The sequence below is a fragment of the Euprymna scolopes genome, chromosome 26, assembly GCF_053919585.1.
Source record: "Euprymna scolopes isolate OS-2025 chromosome 26, ASM5391958v1, whole genome shotgun sequence".
Lineage (NCBI taxonomy): Eukaryota > Metazoa > Mollusca > Cephalopoda > Sepiida > Sepiolidae > Euprymna > Euprymna scolopes.
Window position 1 is genome coordinate 103,706,226 of NC_136507.1, and position 23,151 is coordinate 103,729,376.

Sequence of the window (23,151 nt, forward strand, 5' to 3'; positions counted from 1 at the left end):
GAACTTTGGCATTTACGGCCTTTGATGTGTTGCCATAAATGGTTGTGCCATCAGCATAGATGTCAACAACTGATTTAAGTATATGTTTTGGGAGATCATTGATGTAGATCAGGAAGAGAGTTGGGCCCAGGATGGACCTCTGAGGGACTCCAGTATTAATACTGTGGGCCTCTGATTTCTGTCCATCAACCACTACTCTTATGAGCCTATCAGAGAGAAATGATTTAATGATTGAGAAAACATTTCCAGTTATACAGTAGTTGGAAACCTTGTGAAGTAGGCCTTTATGCCATACCTTATCGAAGGCCTTTGATATGTCAAGAGCAATTGCCCTAGAAAAGAAGCCTTTGTCAAGAGATTCACTAATCCTATGAGATATAACCATTAGCACATCTGCTGTAGATCTAGCAGAGTGGAAACCATATTGCATGTCACTAAGAAGGTTATTTCTGCTGAGGTGGTTGACTACTTCTCTATTCAATATGGATTCCAGCAGCTTACTCATGACACACAGGCGACTTATTCATCTGTACTGAGAGGGAGATGACTTATCACCAAAATTCTTAAATAGAGGGCATACTGATGAGGTTTTTCAGGGTGTTGGAAAGCACTTCTCCTTAAGGCAACGCTTAAACAGTTTTCTAAGTATGGGGGCAAGTTTTGGTTGAAGCTTTTTCAACACGATAATTGGAATGCCAGTTAATTTACTGGAATCAAAGTTCTTGATTAGCTTGGCGACCTCACGCACAGATATTTGTATGTTGCATAGAGTGTTGTTTGTTATAGGTGAAAGTTGATGGCCTTCGTCGCATAGGGTAGAATTAGCTGCAAAGTTCTTGGCAAAGAGTTTGGCCTTGTCTGATGCTGACGAGATGACCTCAGGTCCATTGATGATGGTTGGGATAGAACGCACGCTTCTGTTCAGGATCCTGTTTGCAATTTGACAAAATTGGTCAGCTACTTTGGATTTAACAGACTGAGCATATAGCTCTCTTGCATTTTTTATTACTCTTTTTACAGTGGTTGCTAGCAGTCCTGAAAGCAGCTTTAGTCTCAGTGCATCTATTATGTTGGTAGCTATGGAAAAAGTGATTTCTGTGCGCGATGGCAGCAGCACATTCTGGGGAGAACCATGGCTGGTTGTTAGGTTTTTGTTGGAATTTTTGAATGGTATGAATCGGTCTATGTCTATAATTCACCATTCGGTCAGGTCTGACACTATAGAGGACACATCCTTTTTAAACATGGAATGCAGAGGTAGATCAGATATAAATGTACGGGAGCTATCCCAGTCAGCCGTAGAGTATCGATATTCAGTACGGTGGAGAAGTACGTCTGAAGACTTGTTGTATTTCATTTTTATCTTAACTGATACAACGGAGTGGTCGGAGGATCCCAGGGGAGATAGAACAGAACATGAACATAGCTCAGGGGAAGTTGTGAGAAAAAGGTCTAGAAGGCTTGCATACTGACCGGTAGTATCGGGCACACGGGTGGGTTCGTGAACAATCTGAGTGAGGTCATAGGCAATGGCAAAATCATGACAGAACCTCCCCCTCATCATCTGTCTTATTTGAGTGGGTCAGCCATTCCACGTTATGGACATTGAAGTCACCACAAATGTGGATGTTAGCTGAAGATGAGCATACAGGATGTGGTCAATTTTCTCAGATATACTTTTAAAGTTAGTAACCCCGCTGTTGTGGGGGCGATAGAGGGCAAATATGAATGCAGTGGTGTAAGCAACTGCAACCCGGAAGCACATATAAGGTAAATTAGGATCTTCTCTGGAGATATCCCTACCACACAGAAAGCCATCTTTAATGTAGGCACATATTCCATACCCATGGCGATCTTGGAGGTCAGATTTAGATGTTAAGTTAGAGTATCCATTAATTATGAACTCATCTAGGGAAGTGGTCGGCCCTATGCCAGTTTCGCTTCGAAAGAATATGGCCGGTTTCGTCTCCTGTAATTGGGTTTCAACCTCTGGAAGGTTGGAACGTAGACCCTTGATGTTGGAGAAGGAGACATGGTAGTAGGGGTCTATGTTGGAGGATGGGGTTCTAGGTTTATTCGTGTTTTTTTTTTTGTTTTTTTTTTTGAGATATTTCATGTTGAGGTTTTGGGATTTGTGGAACAGGTCGACAGACTTGGTTAGAGCAGGACAGAGAGGGAAATTAAGAGAGAAAAAGACAGGAATTTTTTTTTTTTTTGTAGCACATAAGGTAAAGCTGTAACAATTACCCACTAGTATGGCATCGAGAGGCCCCACCAGAAACTACTGCATGGTCCAGAATCCATTCACCAAATGGCAATACAGCAGCCCCAATACTTTGCACCTGCTGATAGGACATCCTCCTTAGTGGTTAATCCAAGGTTCGGATCCCTGACTATCAGGTGAATAACGTCAGCCCAGATGAAACGTTTACCTCCAGCACCCTTACTAGTGACTTGGCCACAAGGATAGATATAGAAACAGAAGATTTCCAACATCTCAGGTTACTGTCACGAAGTACTACCGACCTGAAAAGCAGCTTTTTTTTCACCCTTTGTCAGAAAAATCACTCATTGGAAATGAGGACTGAAGGACAAAAAAGGAGAAGAGAGAGTTACTGGAGCTGGCGATAACACATCCACATATCTACTCTTCAATAAAAAAAAAAAAATGTACGAGGGACTTATTAATATCTACTTAATATAAGTCCGTTGCTCCATTCCCAGTTTAGGACGATATTTGAAAATAGTCTCCCCTCCCATATTAATGTGTGGATGTTTTTGGCTTTATCTTCGAGTTATAATGTTCGAGCATTCTAACTTTACCTTATAAGTAAAATATGATAACGGAACTTTTATCGATTTGTGAGGTTGGGTTATTTTGTATTAGATTTGGAGAACTCATTTAAAAACTGGTTAAGAGTAATACCGTTTGGGTTACGTATTAAGTTTAGATTAGTTAAAAATAATGCATACTGCAGAGAAAAAGCCGCGTTTTTCTGAGTTTAGATAATAGTGCAGTTTTAATTTGGAAAATTCTTTCTTTTTTTTTTCGTTTTAAATATAAGAAAACCGTAAAACGGTTAATAATACAAAATACAAAAAAAAGCTTGTCTCAACAACTTTCTGAGTTAGAAATGTTTCAAAGACCTAAGTGATATCAAAAACGCCTTCAGAAAGCAAGATTTTTATGTTACTGTCTTAAATACACTTAATTTGCATTGGCATGGTGTTCATTCTGTTTTCCAAAAATCAAAAATATGCGTGTACAGAAATGGCCACCACTGATAACGGCTATAGAATTACGTTGTTCAATATCTGGAAAACTACTTGTTTTTAATCTAATTTTAAATTGTTCGCCAAAGATTAGATGTTAGAAGGCAGTTTGGTACACAAGTACGCATTTAACAATCTTCATTTATGCGCAGCGTAAACATAGTGCAAAAATTTGTTTTCATGAAGAAATTACTGAGTAGCCAAAAAGTGAGTGTTCACTTTACTTTAAATTTATATAAGAAAAGTGATTTCCAACTTTTTGAAAAAGTAATTTATTCATATCATGAAAAGTACTTCTTTCCCCTGAATTTGAATTTGATGTTCATTTTCAGCACCCCCAAAAATCTTTAAAAGTTGTCATTTTAAAGTTTTTTGGGGAGTTGTAAAGACACTACCATTGACCAAAATTTCTTATCAAATAATAAAACAAATATTTTGTTCAAAATACTTAATTTACTTTTAACACTAACATAATAATTTAATAAATTATTTTATATGATAATTTAATATTTGATAATACAAGAAGTGTTTTCTTTTTTGTTTCGTAATAACACAAGAATTGTTTAAACTAAATTCATTCTTCTGAATAAAATGTTTGCTTTCTTTGATAATACATAAGTGTTTTTTTTTCTATAATAACATAAAAAGTGTTAAAACTAAAGTATTTTTAAAACATACGGTCTCAAATAAATAATATATATATATATATATATATATATATATATATATATATTAGTGACATTTTACTATCTGAGATTAATAAGAAAAATGTCAAGTTTAAAAAAAATCGATTTTTTAATAAAATATTTGTATCTTAACAAGGCCTTTTATTTTTTTTAACTCCAAAAGTTGAAGTGCTCTGAAAACGAGCAACCGTTGGCGTTTCTGCAATTTATTTTTCTACATAGTCACCACCATTCTCAATACACTTTTGCAAGAAATTTAATGACACATTTCTGCTTCTGATTAACGTCTATTACATGGGTTGCTTTCTTAGAGTCTAACACCATCAATATCTGCAACAAAGAGATGAAAGTTTCAGATCATGAATGTATAAGATTTTCAGGAAAATAAAAAAGAGGAGACATTACTTTTGGAATGCTGCTTGTATGTTGATGCCACTTATGATTGCTTTCAAAATTTACCAGTGATGTTTTTCCTCCCTCTGCTAGTTATTTCAACATTTGATAGTGTCTCTAATCTCTTCAAGTTCCAAAGCCGCTCTGTAGTACTGAGTTATCATACATTTTGTAAATATCACTTCTAAGCAGTAAACGTTGCCGTTGTCCACGCTAAGAGTACCCTTTCCTACCTTGACAGGGTACAAAACCAACTTCGAAATTGTTGGAGATGCCCCTCCATGGAATTAATGGACTATCTCATGACATTACTTCCTTTGGTGACGTCACTTCCAGTAAGGAGTACCGGTGCCCGGGAGTAAAAGATTGGCACGCAGCCAAGGAGGTCGTGTGCAAACGCCCTACAGTTGAGGAATGGTATTGCTGAACCTGCTTTTGCCTGTAATATATGTGAATACATGTTCGTTCCTAAAAATCCTGTGTTCCTTCTTTTTATTACTATTTAATCCCATAACAATCTCCAACTCTAGTGAAAAAGCTTCTATGTCAAAATTTGAAAAATTACAAGAGAGCGAAGGAGAAAGAAGCAAGGAATTTAATTTTGGCTTCAGACATCAACAGAAGTTGTACATGTGTAGCATAGCTGGAGTGCTTTTCAATCGCTTGAGTGTATCAATTTCGTCAGCAGAATTCAATAGTTGAATTTTTGTAGTCGCAGTGGTGATGTGGCAGCTGAATTTTCCAGTATATCTTCTCTTTATTGGCACCTTCTTACTTTTTGCTAACATCTCCTGCAAACGTTACAATAATAATAATAATAATAATAACAGTAATAATACATGTTTGTTCCTAAAAATCCTGTGTTCCTTCGTTTTATTACCATTTAACACCATAACAGAAATCTAGTAGTTAAGGACCTTTTATCCTCCCTACTTCAACTTTCTCACAAAAGAAACGTGAGTCTGTCTCTGCTCTATCGTTATTTTCATGGCAAGTGCTCGACTGAGCTTCAATCTATTTTTCCCCTCGATAAAACATTCACAACAAACACTCGTCTAGCTTCAACAATTGCTAACAATTTCCCTTATTACCTATCTTACCTATTACCTTATTACCTATCTTACCTATTACCTTATTACCTATCTTACCTATTACCTATCTGTGCCCAAAACGAAATGAAAATTCTATGAACAAAGTTTCTTTCCTACCTGTCTGTGGAATACAATACCATCAGGCTGCTTTCCAGCTGAACAAGGTCGATTTCAAGTCTAATTTAAACAATTTCTTGTTGATCCATCCTCCTAAATAATCAAATCTTACCCAAGTTTCATCATTACTGATCATTACACTGTTGTCTTCCCAGACCACCTGACACTCATTAACCCTTATCCTTGAGTTGTCTTAGAACCTTAATAAATGGTGACAGCCTTAGTAAAAAACAAAAGAAACCTACTGAACCTTCTTCAATTCTTCTATAGGGTGTTTTATTGAGGCAGCAAACTTTAAATCGATAATTGTTTTTTCTTTAATTGCAAATTTGGCAATTATCGGTTATTTTGATTTCAACTTGGTTTGCCAATTCATCATGAAAAGCCAGATAAATAATACGATTAATTTATTGAGAGAAACATTTAATGAATGAGTAATTTCACAAAATGGACCTGTGAACTAATCACCTCGCTTGTATGATTAAACTCTTAGTAGATTATTTTCTTTGAGGATAAATTCCACGTCTATGCTGATAAACCAGACACCATAGACCATTTGGAAGATAATATTCAGTGCGTTATTGTTGAAATACAGCCCGATTTAATGTTTAGAGTTTGTGAAAATTGAACCTTTTAGATTAAGGTACATACATGCAAGCCCAAAATTTTATTTAAATAACAAACTCTAAAAATTAATCTTTCGAAAAAATATTTGTTATTTGTTGAATAAAAATATTTGTTATTTGTTGAATAAAAATATTTTTCTGTGATTTATTTTGATCCCCTGTTTGTTTGTTTGTTTGCACTTTTTTCAATAAACACTCATTGAATTTTTCTTTTTTTTTTTTAATTAGTCATGGTGAAAGTAAATTTTGCCTGAACAGATTTTCCAAGATGACTTTAGTTGCTCCCCTAGGAGGCATTATAGGGGGGAAAATGCCCCCAAATTGTTGATCCATTTATTTGTTCGCACTTTTCTCAATAACAACCCCTTGGATATTTTCAAAAATTTTGCACAAACATTAGCCATGGGGTAAAGTAAATTTTTGAGTCGTGGAGAGGAAGCTGCATGCTCAGCTTGTTTTAATTTAATGTTCACCACCTCTGAAGGAATAAACCCTTTATAGCAGAATACTTCTTTTCATATCAGCAATTACTCAGGTCCCAGTCAAAAATAAAAAAAATATTCACCACTAAAAATAATGTGTTAACTATCAACTTATTTTTGTTTAGTGCCTATTCATCATATTCTAAAAATCACATTAAATGATCGATTTAGTGTTGTTACAGAGCATGTATTAGTGCATGGGAAAATATCAGCAGCAGCTGTAAGCTTGCGAGGATATTAGCAGCAGTAGCCGAAAAAGACACATATGCAAATTAGGAAGTGTGCGCAAGCTCGTGTGACAAGAAATGTATGCTTAGGATAAAATCAATTGATTGACATTTATTGAATTTTTCAAAAATGCTCAAGTGGAAGTCGACCGAACAAGTTTTCTCATCTTTCTTTGAAAGCAAATTCATATGTTGAAATTTTCAAAATTAATGCAAAAAAAAAAAATTAAACAAAATTGTTTTCTACTTTCAGGAAGAAAGTCACACCAACTCTGCACTTTCTAGCAGCAGTACTGAATCCAGTGAAAAGAAGCCATCCTGGGAACGCAGTGTTGGCCTTTTGTCCTCCAAAAATTCCTTAACAATGTTGGTTAAGAAAAATCCGAAAAGTTTAGAGGAAAATAAAAACAAATCAGCGGTTGAAAAAGTTCAGAAAGTTTCCGAGACTGCAAAAGAAGTTTCCGACTCACAAGAAATTTCCTTCCTTCAACAAAATGTTGATGTTAGAAATATCCCTTTACCAAGCGATGTACAAAAGCCGTATCCACATAAGAATAAAACTATTCCTCCAAAACCTTTACCGAGCGACACGTCAACGGTGGAACCACATAAGAGTAAAACCATACCTTTACCGAGTGACACACCAAAAACGGAACCGCAAAAGAGCAAAACCATTCCTCCCAAACCTTTGCCAAGTGACACGCCAAAAGTGGATCCAGATAAGAGTCAAATAATTCCTCAAAAAACATTCACACCCAATTCTACTTCCGGTCTGGGTTTGTTGGGAACTTATTCGGACACTGATAGTGATTCATGAACTTAACAAGCATTTTAAAATCTTCTATAAGGTACCTTCCCCCGCCCACTCCAAAAATGCCACCCACGCAATGGTTAATAAGATTCCAAATCTTTTCTGCAATGCAATCATATTTGAAACAAATAAATTTCAGTCTATGACTGACTTGTCCACTAAGTTACAATCATGAATGTCCAACAGTTTTTGTTCTATCACCATTCAATAATATGCTCTTGATTTTTTTTTTTTTCATCTTAACCCCAAAGAAAGCATATTGCCATTTGCACATAAGGAGCTACTATGAATGACCATTTTTATCGTCATCGTTTTGGCAGAATTCTGATACAAGTATACATTTCGCTAATTAAGATTTAGCCAGCCCCAGCTACAAAGTGTTTTTTAGGTGATCCATAAGGTGCAACTTTGTGTTGCACACATCTAAAATCAAGCTTCTCTCTTTACATCATCAACATTCTGATCCACATCTGGCATCAATTTAAATGAATGGTTCTCGTCTTCAGGAGGCCTCAAGTTTTGACAAGCTTCTGGGCTTGACAATTACTCCTGATCTTAAATGGAACACATACATCAAATCTGTTGCCAGGGCCGCTGGAAAAATGGTGGGATCTTTCTATCGATCCAGTAGATATCTCACTGCTGATGCAATTCTCTATCTATATAAGAGCCAGGTACATCCAAGGATGAAATACTGTTGCCACATCTGGGCAGGAGCTGCTAGAAAGAACTTGTCCTGCCTTGATAGCGTTCAAAATAGACTTCGTAGCCTCGTAGGAGATGTCCTTTTCTCTTCCCTGCAACTTCTACCTTACAGAAGAGATGTTGCGAGTTTGTCTCTGATGTATCGTTATTTTCATGGAAAGTGTTCGACTGAGCTTCAATCTATGGTCCTCCCTCGCCAAACTTGCACAAGAAACACTCGTCTAGCTGAAAACACTATCAATAATTCCTCCCACTCTTTATCTGTGCTTAAACCTAAACGTAGATTTCATGAACAGAGCTTCTTTCTTAGAACTGCACGCCTGTGGAATTGTCTTCCGTTTTCCTGCTTTCCGGCTGACTACAATATGGCTGTCTTCAAGTCTAACGTAAACAAGTTCTTGATGAGCCGTTCCATATGAGTTAACAAATTTGCCGAATTTTCATTACTAATGATTACTATATTTTCCAATTTCTACTGTACACTCTTTAACCCTTATCCTTGAGTGGCCTCTTGGCCTTGATAATGGGGTATTGCCTTATTGCCTAGCCACCCGACGGTTTATTTGAGGGTGCATCTCCTCCAGTGAATTAAACATGCCTCCAGATACCAACCTGGAAATTTCTATGACTTGTTGTGGTGCATACAGCATCTAGTTTTCCTAAATGGTCACCCATCTGGTAGCGGTCATGCTCATCATTGCTTAACTTTGGTGAATTGGCAAGAACCTATGTGTCACTGTCAGTGTGCTTGTGCCGACCATGTTTATAAGAGGTGAGCAAGATATCGGTTTACATTACATTTAAAATTCTGCATGTCAGTACAGTCACGGAAACGGGTAACAGGGAGGGAATTCCAAAATCTAGCAATCAGAGGGAAGAAACTAGAGTAAAAGGATTTCCAACATCTTAGGGACTCTACAGTGAAGGGGTGAGATTTTGTTGTTAAATCGGTTTGTTAGAGGTATGTAATATCTATCAAAATAATTCCAAAACAATTTTGGGCATGAAGGAGGCTATCACAGCCCAAATCTGAACAGTATCAAAAGAGGAAGGCATTAGAGTTGTGTGTTGTAAAAGTGTGATTGCAATGCACGTGTGGAAAATATAATTGAATGTTCATAAAACTGTTGGACACTCATAATTGAAACTTTGGTGGACTTGTCGGGCACTGATTGAGGTTTATTTGTAAAAAGTATGGTTGGATTGCACAAAGGATTGTATATTTTATTAATGATTCCATAGGTGGTATGTTTTTTGTTTTGTTTTTTTAAGAGGGGAAATGGTCACTTTGTATTGTACCAAAAATACATTGAAATATTCTGATTTCAGGAATATTTTTGGTATTTTAATTTTTCTATCAATTTTATTAAGGTGTAAATTTGTAAGAAAAGTATATAAGAATTCTTCTGAAACTATAAATTAAAAAAAAATGCTCTTATACAAAAAACAGATAATGTTTAGTATGTGTGGTGAGGGGGATTGACTTTTTGATAATTTGTGAGTTTCCTGAGAAATTGTTTCAAGAATATTCCAATTTTTTTTTATTCATTTTTTTTTTCTTCAATTTTAAGCATGATTTAAAAAAAAAATATATTTGCAGCAAACCACAACCAGGTGTTTTGTCAAAAAGCTTCTCCGAAGCTAAACATTGTACTTTATGTTGTGCTTCCTTGGCCTTTTGGCTTGGAACAAAGTGTTGTATCTGTACTGATCCTACATTTGGTCTACTTTGTCTTCGGTCAGAAGTAGAGTTTCTTCCAGACTAAGGCAAAGTTAATTTTTGTCTCAATCCAGAGCGCCATTTTTGGGGAGCTGGATTTTCCTCACACTAAAAACTGATCTTGAGTCTAACTTTGCTCTCGTGGGGAAGCAAGTAAATAAGAACTCTTCTAAAGGTAAATTTGAAATGTCATTGATGGGAATATAAATTCTCCTTTAGCGGAGTTTTTCACCGGCAACACCTGACCGTAGTCACACACAAAAAAGGTATCATCATCACTCTCGTCTCGCCAAAAGAAAGGAAACCATTTGTATCTGTGTTTCAGCTCCCTTGAACGACCTGCCAGAGAAAGTTGTAATGATGTCTTATGGTTGTTTCAATCCGTCGTACATAACTTGGGTACAGCTCATTCTTAAGTATGACGTCCAGGCAGCAAATCCTTCAAAAAAGATATCGTTCACCTGCAACGCGTTTGGATGTTTACGCAATTCTCCACACGTACCTACAAAGAATTGCTTCAAATTCTAAATCTGTTCTCAATTGAGCAGCAGAGGATACGAGGAAACCTGATTCTGACATGCATCATCATCATCAACAAGAATTTAAACTTTTTGATGAGTTTTTCACCCGAGTGCCAAGTTGTGGTCTCTGCGGCCACCCACACGAGATGTACCACACGAGATGTACCATCGTTTTTGTCTCAAAAGAAGAATGGTAGGCTCAATATAATTTCAGATAAAACTGAATAACAATGAATGAAAGGCTTGCGACAAACCCATTTTGATCAATTATTGTTGATGACTACATACGCCTCCCATTTCTCTGTTGATTGAGCCCTCTTACTGCCATCGATAATTCATAGATCTTCCAAAAAGCATCAAGCACTCTAGGTAGTTGATAATACATATATTAGCATTAATAATTCCTTTTTTAAATTGCTAGTGGTGGCATAATGAGTAGGATCACGGTCTGTAAACAGATCTGTCAAGTTTCGTTTTCAACTTGAAGCACTTCCTCGTCTAACGTGACTAGATTGCTGTAATGTTGCGAAACAATAAAACTGAATAGAATTGTTTCGGCTTCCTGGAACAGCCTGAGAGATGATGCCTACCATATTGCAGCTTATGGTCGCCTTGGACAAACATTTAGACGGTATATAGATGCATAATCACGTTGACACACCAGTTCTCATTAGATCACCAAAGTTAAGCAACCTTGAGCCTGGTCAGTAGCAGATGGGTGACAAATTTGGGAATTTTAGATGCTGTATGTAGAAGGGCCGATACCTCCCCACAAGAGTTGCAAAAACCTAACTCGTCTTCTCCCCTAATGGGAATATATGCGACTGGGGACCGCTTGTGAATTTCATACTCTCATCAAACTTCCTCCTTTGGAGAAAGCCGGTTAAACTCACATAGGGTTAATGCCATTTCAAGATATAGCTGCAATATCTTCTGTCTTTTTTGACATGGCGTGACGTACATAGCATTTTTATTGATTGATTTCGGAGCAGAATTGCCGAATCACTATATTCATAAGTCGCACTATTTTATTAAAATCACTTTTGCATTTTTTTTTTTTTATCTCGTTTGGAAATGTACAAAACTTTTCTCCTTTCACAAAAAATTGTCTGTGATGAATCAGATACAGGAGGCGTTCCAAATGTAATGCTTCCTATTTTTATTCCACCTGAATTGATCAGAGGGGATTACAAATTGCTGTTATGATGACTGAACTTATGCATTCATAACCTGAAAGTCTCATCGCTCTGTTGCAGATATTGACAGTGTAAGACTCCAAGAAAGCAACCTCTGCCATGAACATGTGCAAGAAGCAGAGATGTGTCGTTGTATACCTGGCAAAAGTGCACTGAGAATGGTGGTGAATGGAGTACAAATGGCTGCTCATTTTAATGGTACCACTCCTGTCTTTGTAGTTCTTCAATTTTTTGAGTTAAAAAAAACTAGGAGGCTTTACTTTTGGAACAACCCTTGTACTGTGCTTCTGTTTGAATAATTTGTATAAAGCACTAACAATAAACGACCCACAAAAATGTTGATATGCAGTAAAAACAGACCAAAAAATTTGCTTCTTCTTTTTTTTTTTTTTTTACATTTTATAATTCTGCTTTTTAATTTATTTTTTTAATTTTGGGGCTTATCCAGAATTCAACCTAATAAAAAAAAATACAAAAAAATCTTGACGCACGTATATGTCACCGAATGAATTTCGTACTCCCAAATTCATGTAAATTTATTATATCGATTTTTTTTTGTTGTTGTTTATTTTTAAACAAAAATATTTAATTTTATGAATAAACGAGTTTATATTTTGATCTACCATTTTTTTTAGATAAAGGGAGAAAACTCAGTTCAAACTATCAAGATTAAAATCAAACTTGTAATGGATACAATTTACTATTAAAATCACTAGAAATAATAAAAAAAATGATGTTCTTAGTTAAAAAAACAAGTACTTGATTGATTTGCATGATTTTTGGAATATGACATTTTTGTTTCATGACTGCTATGTACATCATAAAGATTTTTCTTTAATTTTTTTGTATTTTTAATCAAGTTCAATTCTGAACAAGAACCAAATGTTTTTTTTTTTTTAAATTTGTCGTACAAATCACCATGTTTAGATTGTCCAGCCATTTGTTGCACTGGCAGATAAAAACACAAATGTCATTTTTATATTAAAACACTTTTTGGTGCTTGTGCAATATGAGATTTCAAATAAATGCATTTGAGGTAAAAACACACTTACGTACTTACTTGTCATGTCAAAATTCGTAAAAATTACAAAAAATATTGAGTAGAAAAATAATTTATTTATTTGTGGACTCTCCTCATCTTCATAGCTGTTTTTATTCCACCACGTTTTGGCCAGCTAATCCTTTGGCCTTCTTCAGGTAGTTAACTGCGACGGGATAGGAATACTGTCTCTTAACTGTATCCTCAGTAATTACTGCCTCACCACGTTTTTGGCCAACTAAACATCTGGACTGCTTTGAAACCGCTATCTTCAGACAATGTTCACCTGGAACCATAGAGATTCAATGCCTCTATCCACTGCAACACGGTCCCCGAAAAACGTGGTGAGACAACAACTATGGAAGCCAGTAATTATGAAGATGAGGATGACAGTCCTCAAATAAATAATTAAATATACAAATTACTCATCTCAAAGGATTCCAATAATAAAATAATATAGAATAGAAAAATAATTACAAGTAAAAATCAAATTTTAAAAATTATAGTTTTATCATATTGACTCATGTTGAAGAGTTCTTAAAAATCTAAGGGAGGTAACTGCAATGTATGCTTTTGACAAATCTACCATTTTAAAATCAAAGAACAATTCCAGCAGATTTCTACTTGATCCTCTTTTGTAATTTTGATGAGTTTCAGCTTGACAAGTAAGTTCGCAATAGTGTTTTTACTGCTTTCCTAATATATTCTATTATCTCTGCGATTGACATTCAAAGGTTATCTAATTTGCATACTACTTTGTTAAAATACCTCTCATTAATTAACTATTCATTGTTATTGTTTTCTTATTTGATGATTTCATTTTATAATAGTTTTAATCCTTATTCGGTCTAAGCCTCTCCCTCCTCACGTGATTTAATTCTGAATATATTTACGATCGGTCATAAAATAGTTTTCTCTAATATTATTATTATTCTTAACAGTAGTAGTGTAAGACCAGGTGCTACCTTGCTTGACAACCAATCGCTGATCCTAACATTGTATGGCCTGGATTTCTTCTCTTTCTTCTTCTCTTCTGACCATGTCGTCATCTCTCATGTGTTGGCGGCTGCTGAGGAGTGTGCACAGGTTCACGAGTATCTATATATTAATAACATAATAATAATAACAACATATAATAACATAATAATAATAACATATATTAATAACATAATAATAATAATAACATATAATAACATAATAATAATAACATAATAATAATAACATAATAACATAATAATAATAACATATATTAATAACATTATAATAATAACATATATTAATAACATAATAACCTTTAATGCACGTACATACGTGTGTCATGGTTTCCAAATAATAAAGTATTCGATTGGGCGATCCTATTTATTAAAAAGGAGGATAGAATGTGATAATATATCACGAACATTAAATTATTAGTACATAGATATGATAAGTTAGTGTTCGTAGCATGTTATAACCTTCTATCCTCCTTTTTTAATAAATAGGATCTCCCGATCACTGAAAACAAAATGTAAAAAAAAAAAAAAACAATTTTTTTTTTTACATTGTGTCACTTTTGGGTTGTACATGAAACTAACATATACATTCTTGGTCTTCTGACAAAGATCTAAGGGCAGTATCTGTTCTGTCTAAAGATGGTATAATGATATTGTGGAGTTTTCATTCTCACTGGGCATCCATGCAATAGAAATGTCACAGACTCCTATAAGGATATTGGAGATAAACTGTAATAACCAGATGTATTCTAACATTTCATTAACCAGATTACTTAGATAAATAATTCTACAGTTTTAATAAAAGGGTTGCAATAATATTGTGGGGGTCTCCATTCATGCTTAACGTCCACAGAATATGAAAGATGCTGCTGTGGAATTTCCACAGGTTCTGCTGGTAAAATTAAATTAAATAAAACAAAACTTAAAAAGAAACACAAACTCTGACATATTCTACAAATATCAGTTGCATTCTAGATGTGTGTGTGTGTGACACCATCGATCTTCAACATGTCATGGTCCACATCTGTGTTCTGTCGAGGCCGTATTCATCAGTTGTTGTCAGCTCATTTCAATTTCTTAAAGTTCTTTTGGTTTGGTGCAAGCCACGACTTGCCTTCTACTGTGTCCAACTTGAAACTCTCCTCAACTTTGTCGTCAGCTGTCGTGAACCCAAGACTGTCCACAAGCTGTCATCAACTGTCCCAAAACCTACCGTCATTCTAAAATAACTCTAAAATATATTGACCTTTTGTTTATATTACTGCCACACCTTGATTAACAATCCTACTTTAGTTTCTTTTGTGTTCCTTTGGGAACAACTTCCTTACTATTGTTCTGCTGCTAAAACTGTTTTCTCCTTTTTTTCTCTACTTCCCAACATGTCAATAATATCATAATAGAAGTGCAATACTAATACAGGGCATGATAGAGAAATGGTTCCATACTTTAACTAGGGTCCAACAAAGAGGTCTGTGACACTGTTTTACATTTTCCAGAACACATCATAACTGATTCCTTAAAAGTTATCTTTGCTAGTAAAAAAAATAAAATAAAATGCAACACTCAAGAACAACAAGTATCAATCAAGAAATATCAAACTCGAACACAGCATTTTTATATATATTTAAAGAAATAGTTTTATTTAACATATAGACTTAATAAACTTACAGAATAGAAAGTATTTGGCAATAAAAATACTCCTAGAAAGGAAAAAATCCAAATTATGCTAAGTAACAACCAAGCTATGAGAGGTTAGATGGAGGCTTTTACTATCAATAATTTCCTCCACTCTTTATCTGCGCCTAAACCTAAACATAGATTCCATGCTTAACTTTGATCTAATGGGAACTGGTGATTATGACATATATGTACAGATTGATAGGCCCTGAACTGGCATCTAAGCTTCAGCCTCTGTCTCATCGACGAAACGTTGCATCCTTCTGCCTGTTCTACAAGTATTTTAATGGTGAATGCTCTGATGAACTGCAGACACTTGTGCCCCCACGACATAGACACCCTTGACAAACCCGACAGGCAGCTAAATCCCACCCCCACACAGTAGAGATCCCTAGATGTAGAAGATCTTTCTACACCAGTAGTTTCTTCCCCAGAACCGCTATACTCTGGAATTCGATTCCAGGTCCCTGCTTCCCCAACTGTACTAACATGCAGAAGTTCAAGTGTAACGTGAACCGACATCTTGCTGCCCAAATCCCAACATAGTGCCCCAGTAGCTGCTGCCCCTGATAGTAGCCCCCTACACCACATTGGCAATGTGCCTTGTTTGGGGTGAAAATGTAATTAAAAAAAAAAAGAAGAAATTTATTGAAGAAGATAGTTTCTTTACATGAACATTTAATAAACGTGTTTTGTTACATTTCAATGCGTACAAAGGATAACTATGTTCGTTTAGATAAAGAAATAATACAAAAAAATAATACTTATATTATTCAATTCTATAATTATTATTTGATTCGATAATTAGCGAAAAGGCAGGCAATAATTCTTATCGATAATGCTTAAAAAAATGTTGAGATATCTAAAAGATTGAAACTGTCATGGGAGCCATGAGGAAGGCAGCTAAAAGGAATTGAAGCAGACACCAGAAACCTCAGTCAATGAATTGGTCTGAAGGAAACCCTAAGAAAAATGGATGTTCAAAGAGAGATAATTGCTAGTGGATCTGTTCTAGAACAGTAGATATGCCATCGTAGAATTTACACAAGATCCTGTTAGCATCAGGACATTTACCAAAAAATTTAAGTTGTGATTTTAGAAGCTGATTTTATAGAAGCAGACATGAAAGTTTCATCCTAATATTAAAAAAATATGCTTTAAAAATTTTTTTTAAAAATGGAAAAGGATGGTGTCCATCAAGAACGATAAGAAGTTATTTTTTCCGATTTTGCTGAAATTGCCTGTCTCTCTCTTTTTTTTTTTTTCTTTATCTTTTTGCCTTTTATTTTTGGTTGTTTTTAAAAACTTGCCATCAGCAGAGATAATGGCTGTCTATTAAAAAAATTAACTTTGCAGTGTTGATGATTGCATTATATATATTGCTAGGTTTTTTACTTCAAACGATTTTCACTGCTTTTTTAGAAACTAACATAGGCAGATGGAAACTTGCTGTTCCATCCAAGAAAGCTTTACCTGTTTCCTTCCCTACAACTCACTAATTGACTCTTTCCTTGTTTTCACCTTTTTTTCCATAAAGTCTTGCTGCCCAACTCCCCACATAAATTTGATAAATGTGATTTCTTTTCACCAGAATCTGAAAGAGTTCACAAAACATGAAAAGAAAAAAGGTTTGTCATTTCTTATTCGAAGCAACTTGGCTATTCTCAGTAATTTCTTGTTGTTAGATCAAGCAGCTTCCATCTCTGAAATAATAACACCTTTATTTATTTTATACTAGCTTTGGTGCCCGGTGTTGCCCGGATGTTTGGAGGAACGTGTTGAGCAAAAAAAAAAAAAGTGGTAGTAGGCATGCAGGCTTGAACCCGTGATGCAAAGGAGGAAAAGAATGTGAAAAAAAAAAATCTGACGTCTTTGCTGTTGCATCCATTGCCGAACTGGAAGTGACATAGGTTTAAATTAAAGCTAGACAATCGAAAAGAGGCGAATACTTTTGAAAATATCGGTGAAAAAAGTGACCCCTCCCTGTAGAAAAGTGCTCAGTTGAGGGTTAAGGAATTAATGTTTTTGCCCAATTTTTCAATATTTGTCGTCCAAAGGGTCGAGTTTCAAAATGATACCAATCTCATGAAAATCCGTCGCCTCTGTCGAAAGTTTTTGCAAGACATACAGACATACATACATGCATACATTTAAACAGACAGGTGAGATTTATATTATAGATTTAAAGAGAAGTAATCATTTGTACTTTGTTATTTCCCTTGACAGAGAGCAGTTTAGAAGGCAGAGTTATCTGCCCATATACATTTGGCAGCTGAAATTAGGAAAAGAATATTCAATGGACATTTGCTCAGCGACAAACAATATATTTTGAAGTAATTCTTTTTCAGTTAATATTTATGTAATAAACAAGTATGAGGGTTGTTCTCAAAATAATGGCTCTGGAAATAGACGTACATATGGCAGTTGAACTTGAGCCGATGTTATACTTTCATTAAAACCCAGAAGTGGCTGTCAAAGAACTTCCACAACTTCACCAATTCCCCAAATTTACTTTCCCCTCCTCCTCCAACTCAACTGATTGCAACCCCATGGACTTTACGCAGTTTAGAAAGACACCAACCATATCACCTACCACACTAAAGATTGCCAACATTAAACTGGTATTTGAGCGTCACCATGAAGGGCACATGCTCAAGGTTCAGATTCTGGCATGGAGGTAGCATAAGATGGCTTCTTGGTGTGACCTTTATTCAACAAAGAATCCTCTATAAGATCCATTTTGAAATTTGAAAATACATCAATTATTGTTCAAGATATGACATTTTTTCTTTCCTTTCATTTTAGAAAGAAAAGAAAAAATGTCAATTTTATCTCAAAACATGTTATACGCGTTGAAATGTAACAAAAAATGTTTATCAAATGTTCATGTAAAGAAACTATCTTCTTCAATAAAATCTGTAGATATACGCCATAATCAGGTTGATACACCAGTTCCCATTAGATCAGCAAAGTTAAGCAACATTTAGCCTGGTTAGTACTAAAATGGGTGACCATTTGGGAATTCTGTATGTGCACTTCACTTATCTCAGCATTGTTTCCAATTGTCCTGGATTTCTCCTTGCGACTGGACTCAAGCAGTGCCGATTCAGGGGAGGTGAAGTTAGTGATTGTGCAATCCTTGCCTCACAATTATATGTACACCCACACTTACAGGGAGTATCGATTGTCTTTCGAAGCTAAACGGAGGCTTTTTTTTTTTTTTTTTTTTAGTATTTGTGTAAGTTTTAAACGTTTTTAATTTTGGAGTAATTTTCTTTAGGTGCATGCACGGATATGTTGTCATAATTGGAAGCCATTTTCTTTCTCATAGAAGTTCCTTGAATTTGTAAAAAGTCTGCCTCCTGGTTGACTATAATATGGTCGTTTTCAAGTCTAATGTGAACAACTTGTTGAAGAGCCATTCTCTTAAGTAAATTATCAAATTTTCATTACGATAACCGTTAACTTTTATCCTTGAATGGCCTCCTGGTCTTGATGGATGGTGACTATATGATGTAAAAAAAAAAATGTCTGCGATATTAAATTATCTTACCTAAACACTGCTATTCTGAAATTGTGACCGTGGGCTGCCATCAGTGGACTGTTTCTTTTGTATCAAGCGGTCATAAACATTTAGATGCTTTCAAACCGATATAAACGATGGCACAAAAATAATGAAATTTAAAAAGAAATGTCACCTTTTTTTTTTATTATTAAAAGTATTTTATTATCTTCAGTAATCAAATAAAAAATTTAATTTTCATTTAAAAAATTATTCCAGCAAATGATTATATATTTTTACTAGCAGGGTAGAGTGGGGCATCTTTGCAAGATTGTAAAATATGCTTAGATATTATATTTTCATTTGTCCAGATTTCGTATATATTACTAGTGGCAGGGGTGTTTGGCTTTGCCCGGTCGTAAAATACGCTTAAATATGATATTTTAATTTGTCCAGATTTCGTATATATTATTATAGAGTCGTGATTTCAAAAGTAAAAAAAGAGTGCTCTCTGCTTGTGTTCTGTATGTGCTCCCTGTATATCTCTACATGCCAGCTAAAACCGAAACTGTAACATTCAAAGCTGATGACGTTATCGCTGTACCAACTTGACACGCATATGAACCGATTAAAAATAAACTAAAATGAATGTACAACAATGTTTTCAATTTTGACCTATTGTTGACCCCTTAAAAACTATTTTAATCAGCTAAAGAGCCATAAAAGAACCATAAAAGACCCATAAAAGAACCATAAAAGACCCATAAAAGGCCCATAAAAGAATGGCCCATAAAAAATCTAATCATTTGAGGCCCCCTAGCAATGCTCTGCAACTTTTAGTTCTGAGGTGTTCGTTCACACCTGACCTCCATAGAATGGAAATATGTCACAAAGTTTAAAAGGTTTTTTAATATAGATCCACAGAATATTGTGATAAGTGTTTCAGTGTGAACAGGTATGGTATAATAAATTATGGGGTTTATCTATTTTATTTTTACTTTCATCATATTTTGCTTTGGTTTTGATACCCCCAAATTCGAAGCTATCTCTTTACAACCCTTTCTTTTCATAACCTATCATACTTTCATAAATCAGAGTCTATTTTCTGTAGGCTGTTTTTGAACCCAGTCAACGATGGGTACTTTTGCTAGTATATATATATATATATATAGAGAGAGAGAGAGAGATTAGAATGAATTTTAAAATAGTTTCAGGACATTAAAATTATACAGATCGGTAAAAATTAAATTTAATGCGTTTGGTAAAAGTTATTAGTTTCATTCACTTTCTTGGTTGTTAACTATACTGCTATATCATCTTTTATTGGTCTTTCTAGGGTTAAGTCTGTCATGTCCCGTTTTTAATCAATGTGTCTATAGTCTGTCCAACTAATGGCAAAAAAAAAAACGTTTCAAAATCTAGTGAGTTATTCATTTCAATTGTGTTCATGCGGATTCCATGCAGATGCACCAGAGTGTTGCTTCCTCTACACAGCTGATGGCTCAGGATTGCTCCATCTTCATCAACAGCGTTGGTGACCCCGATTCTCTCTTTTAACTCTGGGAATCAGATAAACGAGGAGCCATTGTTTTGATGCTGGCGTGGATCCAGGTTGTAGTTTTTAATCAAACGTTGTTGTACAAAACTTAGGCCAAGAAATTCATTGCTTCGCCTGGCGAATGCTCAAGAGGATGAAATGCGGGGAAATTCTGTGTAGTTTAATTGCCATATATTTTTTCAATAACTTACTTAGCATATATATATATATATATATATATATATATATATATATATATATACTTTTTAGTTATTTTAATATGAAACCTTAACCCACTACACAATTCAGACACTAAGATTTGGAACTCATGAAATTGCAAATAAAGGTGTTATATCTCTATCTGTCTATCTATCTATCTATCTATATATATATATATATATATAGATAGATAGATATATATAGATATATATATATATATATATATAATTAAATGGGAATTAGTAAAAAAAAAAAAAAAAACTGAAAAAGTGCTCAATACTATTGTAGAGCAAAAAAATATTTTTTTTTATTACCGTTTTAACTGCTTAGTTACACATGTTTCCACCTTCGGATTAAATGATCTGATAATTTCATCAGACCACACAGATTTCAAAAGTTTATTATGGGGAAACAAAAAGATAAAGAGCAAAAATGTACAGATTCAAAAAACAATTGAAAAAGAAAAAAAAGAAATGTAGAAGTAGAGAAAAGTGATATATTGATATATATATATATATATATATATCAATATATATATATATATATATATATATATCAATATATATATATATATATATATATATATATATATATAATAATCCCAGCACCCGCCTGATAAACCCAACTAAACCAGAAATAGGTAGAATTAGCAAAACAATACATTCTAGAGTAAACAAACAAATCAAACAAGACCTAGAACTAAACCAGTGGGCAAATACTACCGAAGCAATCATCTGGTTTAAAAATATAGAAAGATAAATGTACGTTCATATAGTTTGACATCATAGACTTTTATCCCTAGATATCCGAAGAACTTTTTAACATTGCCCTAGAATTTGCCGAAGCATACACTGATATATCCTCAGAAGAAAAATGTAGAAAAAAGGTTCTAATAAATAACGAATGGATAAAAACTACAATGAAAAATTCGTTTGATTTGGTGATGGGTGCCAGGGATTCTGCAGAGGCATCAGATCTTGTGAGATTATTCATTCTATATACCCTTACAAGCATATTCGATACTACGGGTATCGGCCTATATAGAGATGACGGACTAGCTATAATAAAAAACTTCAACAAAGTCAAGGGAGAAAACTTTAAGAAAATCATGCACAAGGAAATTAAAAAATTAGGCCTAAAAGCAGACGTATCAGCTAACATAAAAATGACAAACTTCCTGGACGTCACGTTAAACTTAGATAAAAACACATATGAACCATACTTAAAAGATAACGCTACTCCAATTTACGTAAACCCTAAGTCCAATCACCCACCATCAATTATAAAACACATTCCTAACTCAATCGTAAGTAGACTCAGTAATAACTCCAGCAATGAAAATGCATTTAACAGGTTAACCAATATCTACGAAACAGCCCTAAAAAATAGTGGATACAAAAATATCGATATCAAATATAAACAACAAAACACCAATAACTATAATAAAATTAAAAATAGAAGAAAAAGAACTATAATTTGGTATACGGCCCCATACAATCAAATGTTAAAAACAAAACTTGGCAAGAAATTTCTAGATCTTATTGAAAAACACTTTCCCGCAACCAACCCCTTACACAAAATCTTCAATAAAAATACCTTAAAGTTATCCTACAGTTGTTGCAAAAATTTAGAGATGATAATTAAAGCACATAATAACAAAATATTAAATAAAAACAGTGTAAACTACAACAAAATAAACAATAAAAAAAAGTAGACACCATGACAAAAATAAAACTAACACTAGCAGAAATAATAATAATAATAATAATAACAAACCAACCCGGACAAGAACAACCATACCATAAATAAAAATACTAATAACGAACAAGATAAATGTAACTGTAGACACCGCAAACTTTGCCCAGTTCAAAATAAATGTCTAACAAAAAGCATAGTTTATCAGGCAACAATATTTGCAAAAGAAAACCTGAATAACAAGAAATATTATGTAGGCATGACTTCCTTAGATTTCAAAACCCGATACTATGACCACAAAAGTACATTCAACAATAAAAAACACTGTATAAAAACAACACTAGTGAATAAATACTGGGAACTCAAAGAAAGCGGACATTCGCCGGTAGTCGAATGGAAAATAATAAGACAAGCTACCACGTGTAGGCATTTAGACGACCCATGTAAATTATGCCTTCATGAAAAATTTGCTATCCTGTACTTTAAAGAACCCCAACATCTATTAAACTGTAGAAGAGAAATAGAAAATAACTGTTCACAAAATAAAATTTACTCTAGGATAGCGATACAAAATAGTTTTAAAACTAACAAAAACAATAGAAAATAAACAAATAAATAAATTAAATAAACATTAATATACAT

The 23,151-nt window shown here is 34.3% G+C and overlaps 1 protein-coding gene across 1 annotated transcript in view; it reads left to right on the forward strand.

The window, feature by feature from the left end:
• The window catches only part of LOC145248324 (splicing factor YJU2-like), a 53,589-nt gene extending 43,650 nt beyond the window's left edge, over positions 1–9,939 (forward strand). Inside the window, exon 7 of the mRNA XM_080110233.1 lies at positions 7,149–9,939. Coding sequence (XP_079966359.1) covers positions 7,149–7,712 — 564 coding nt within the window. The 3' untranslated portion in view covers positions 7,713–9,939. The remainder of the gene's footprint in view (positions 1–7,148) is intronic.
• Positions 9,940–23,151: the final 13,212 nt, after the last annotated feature.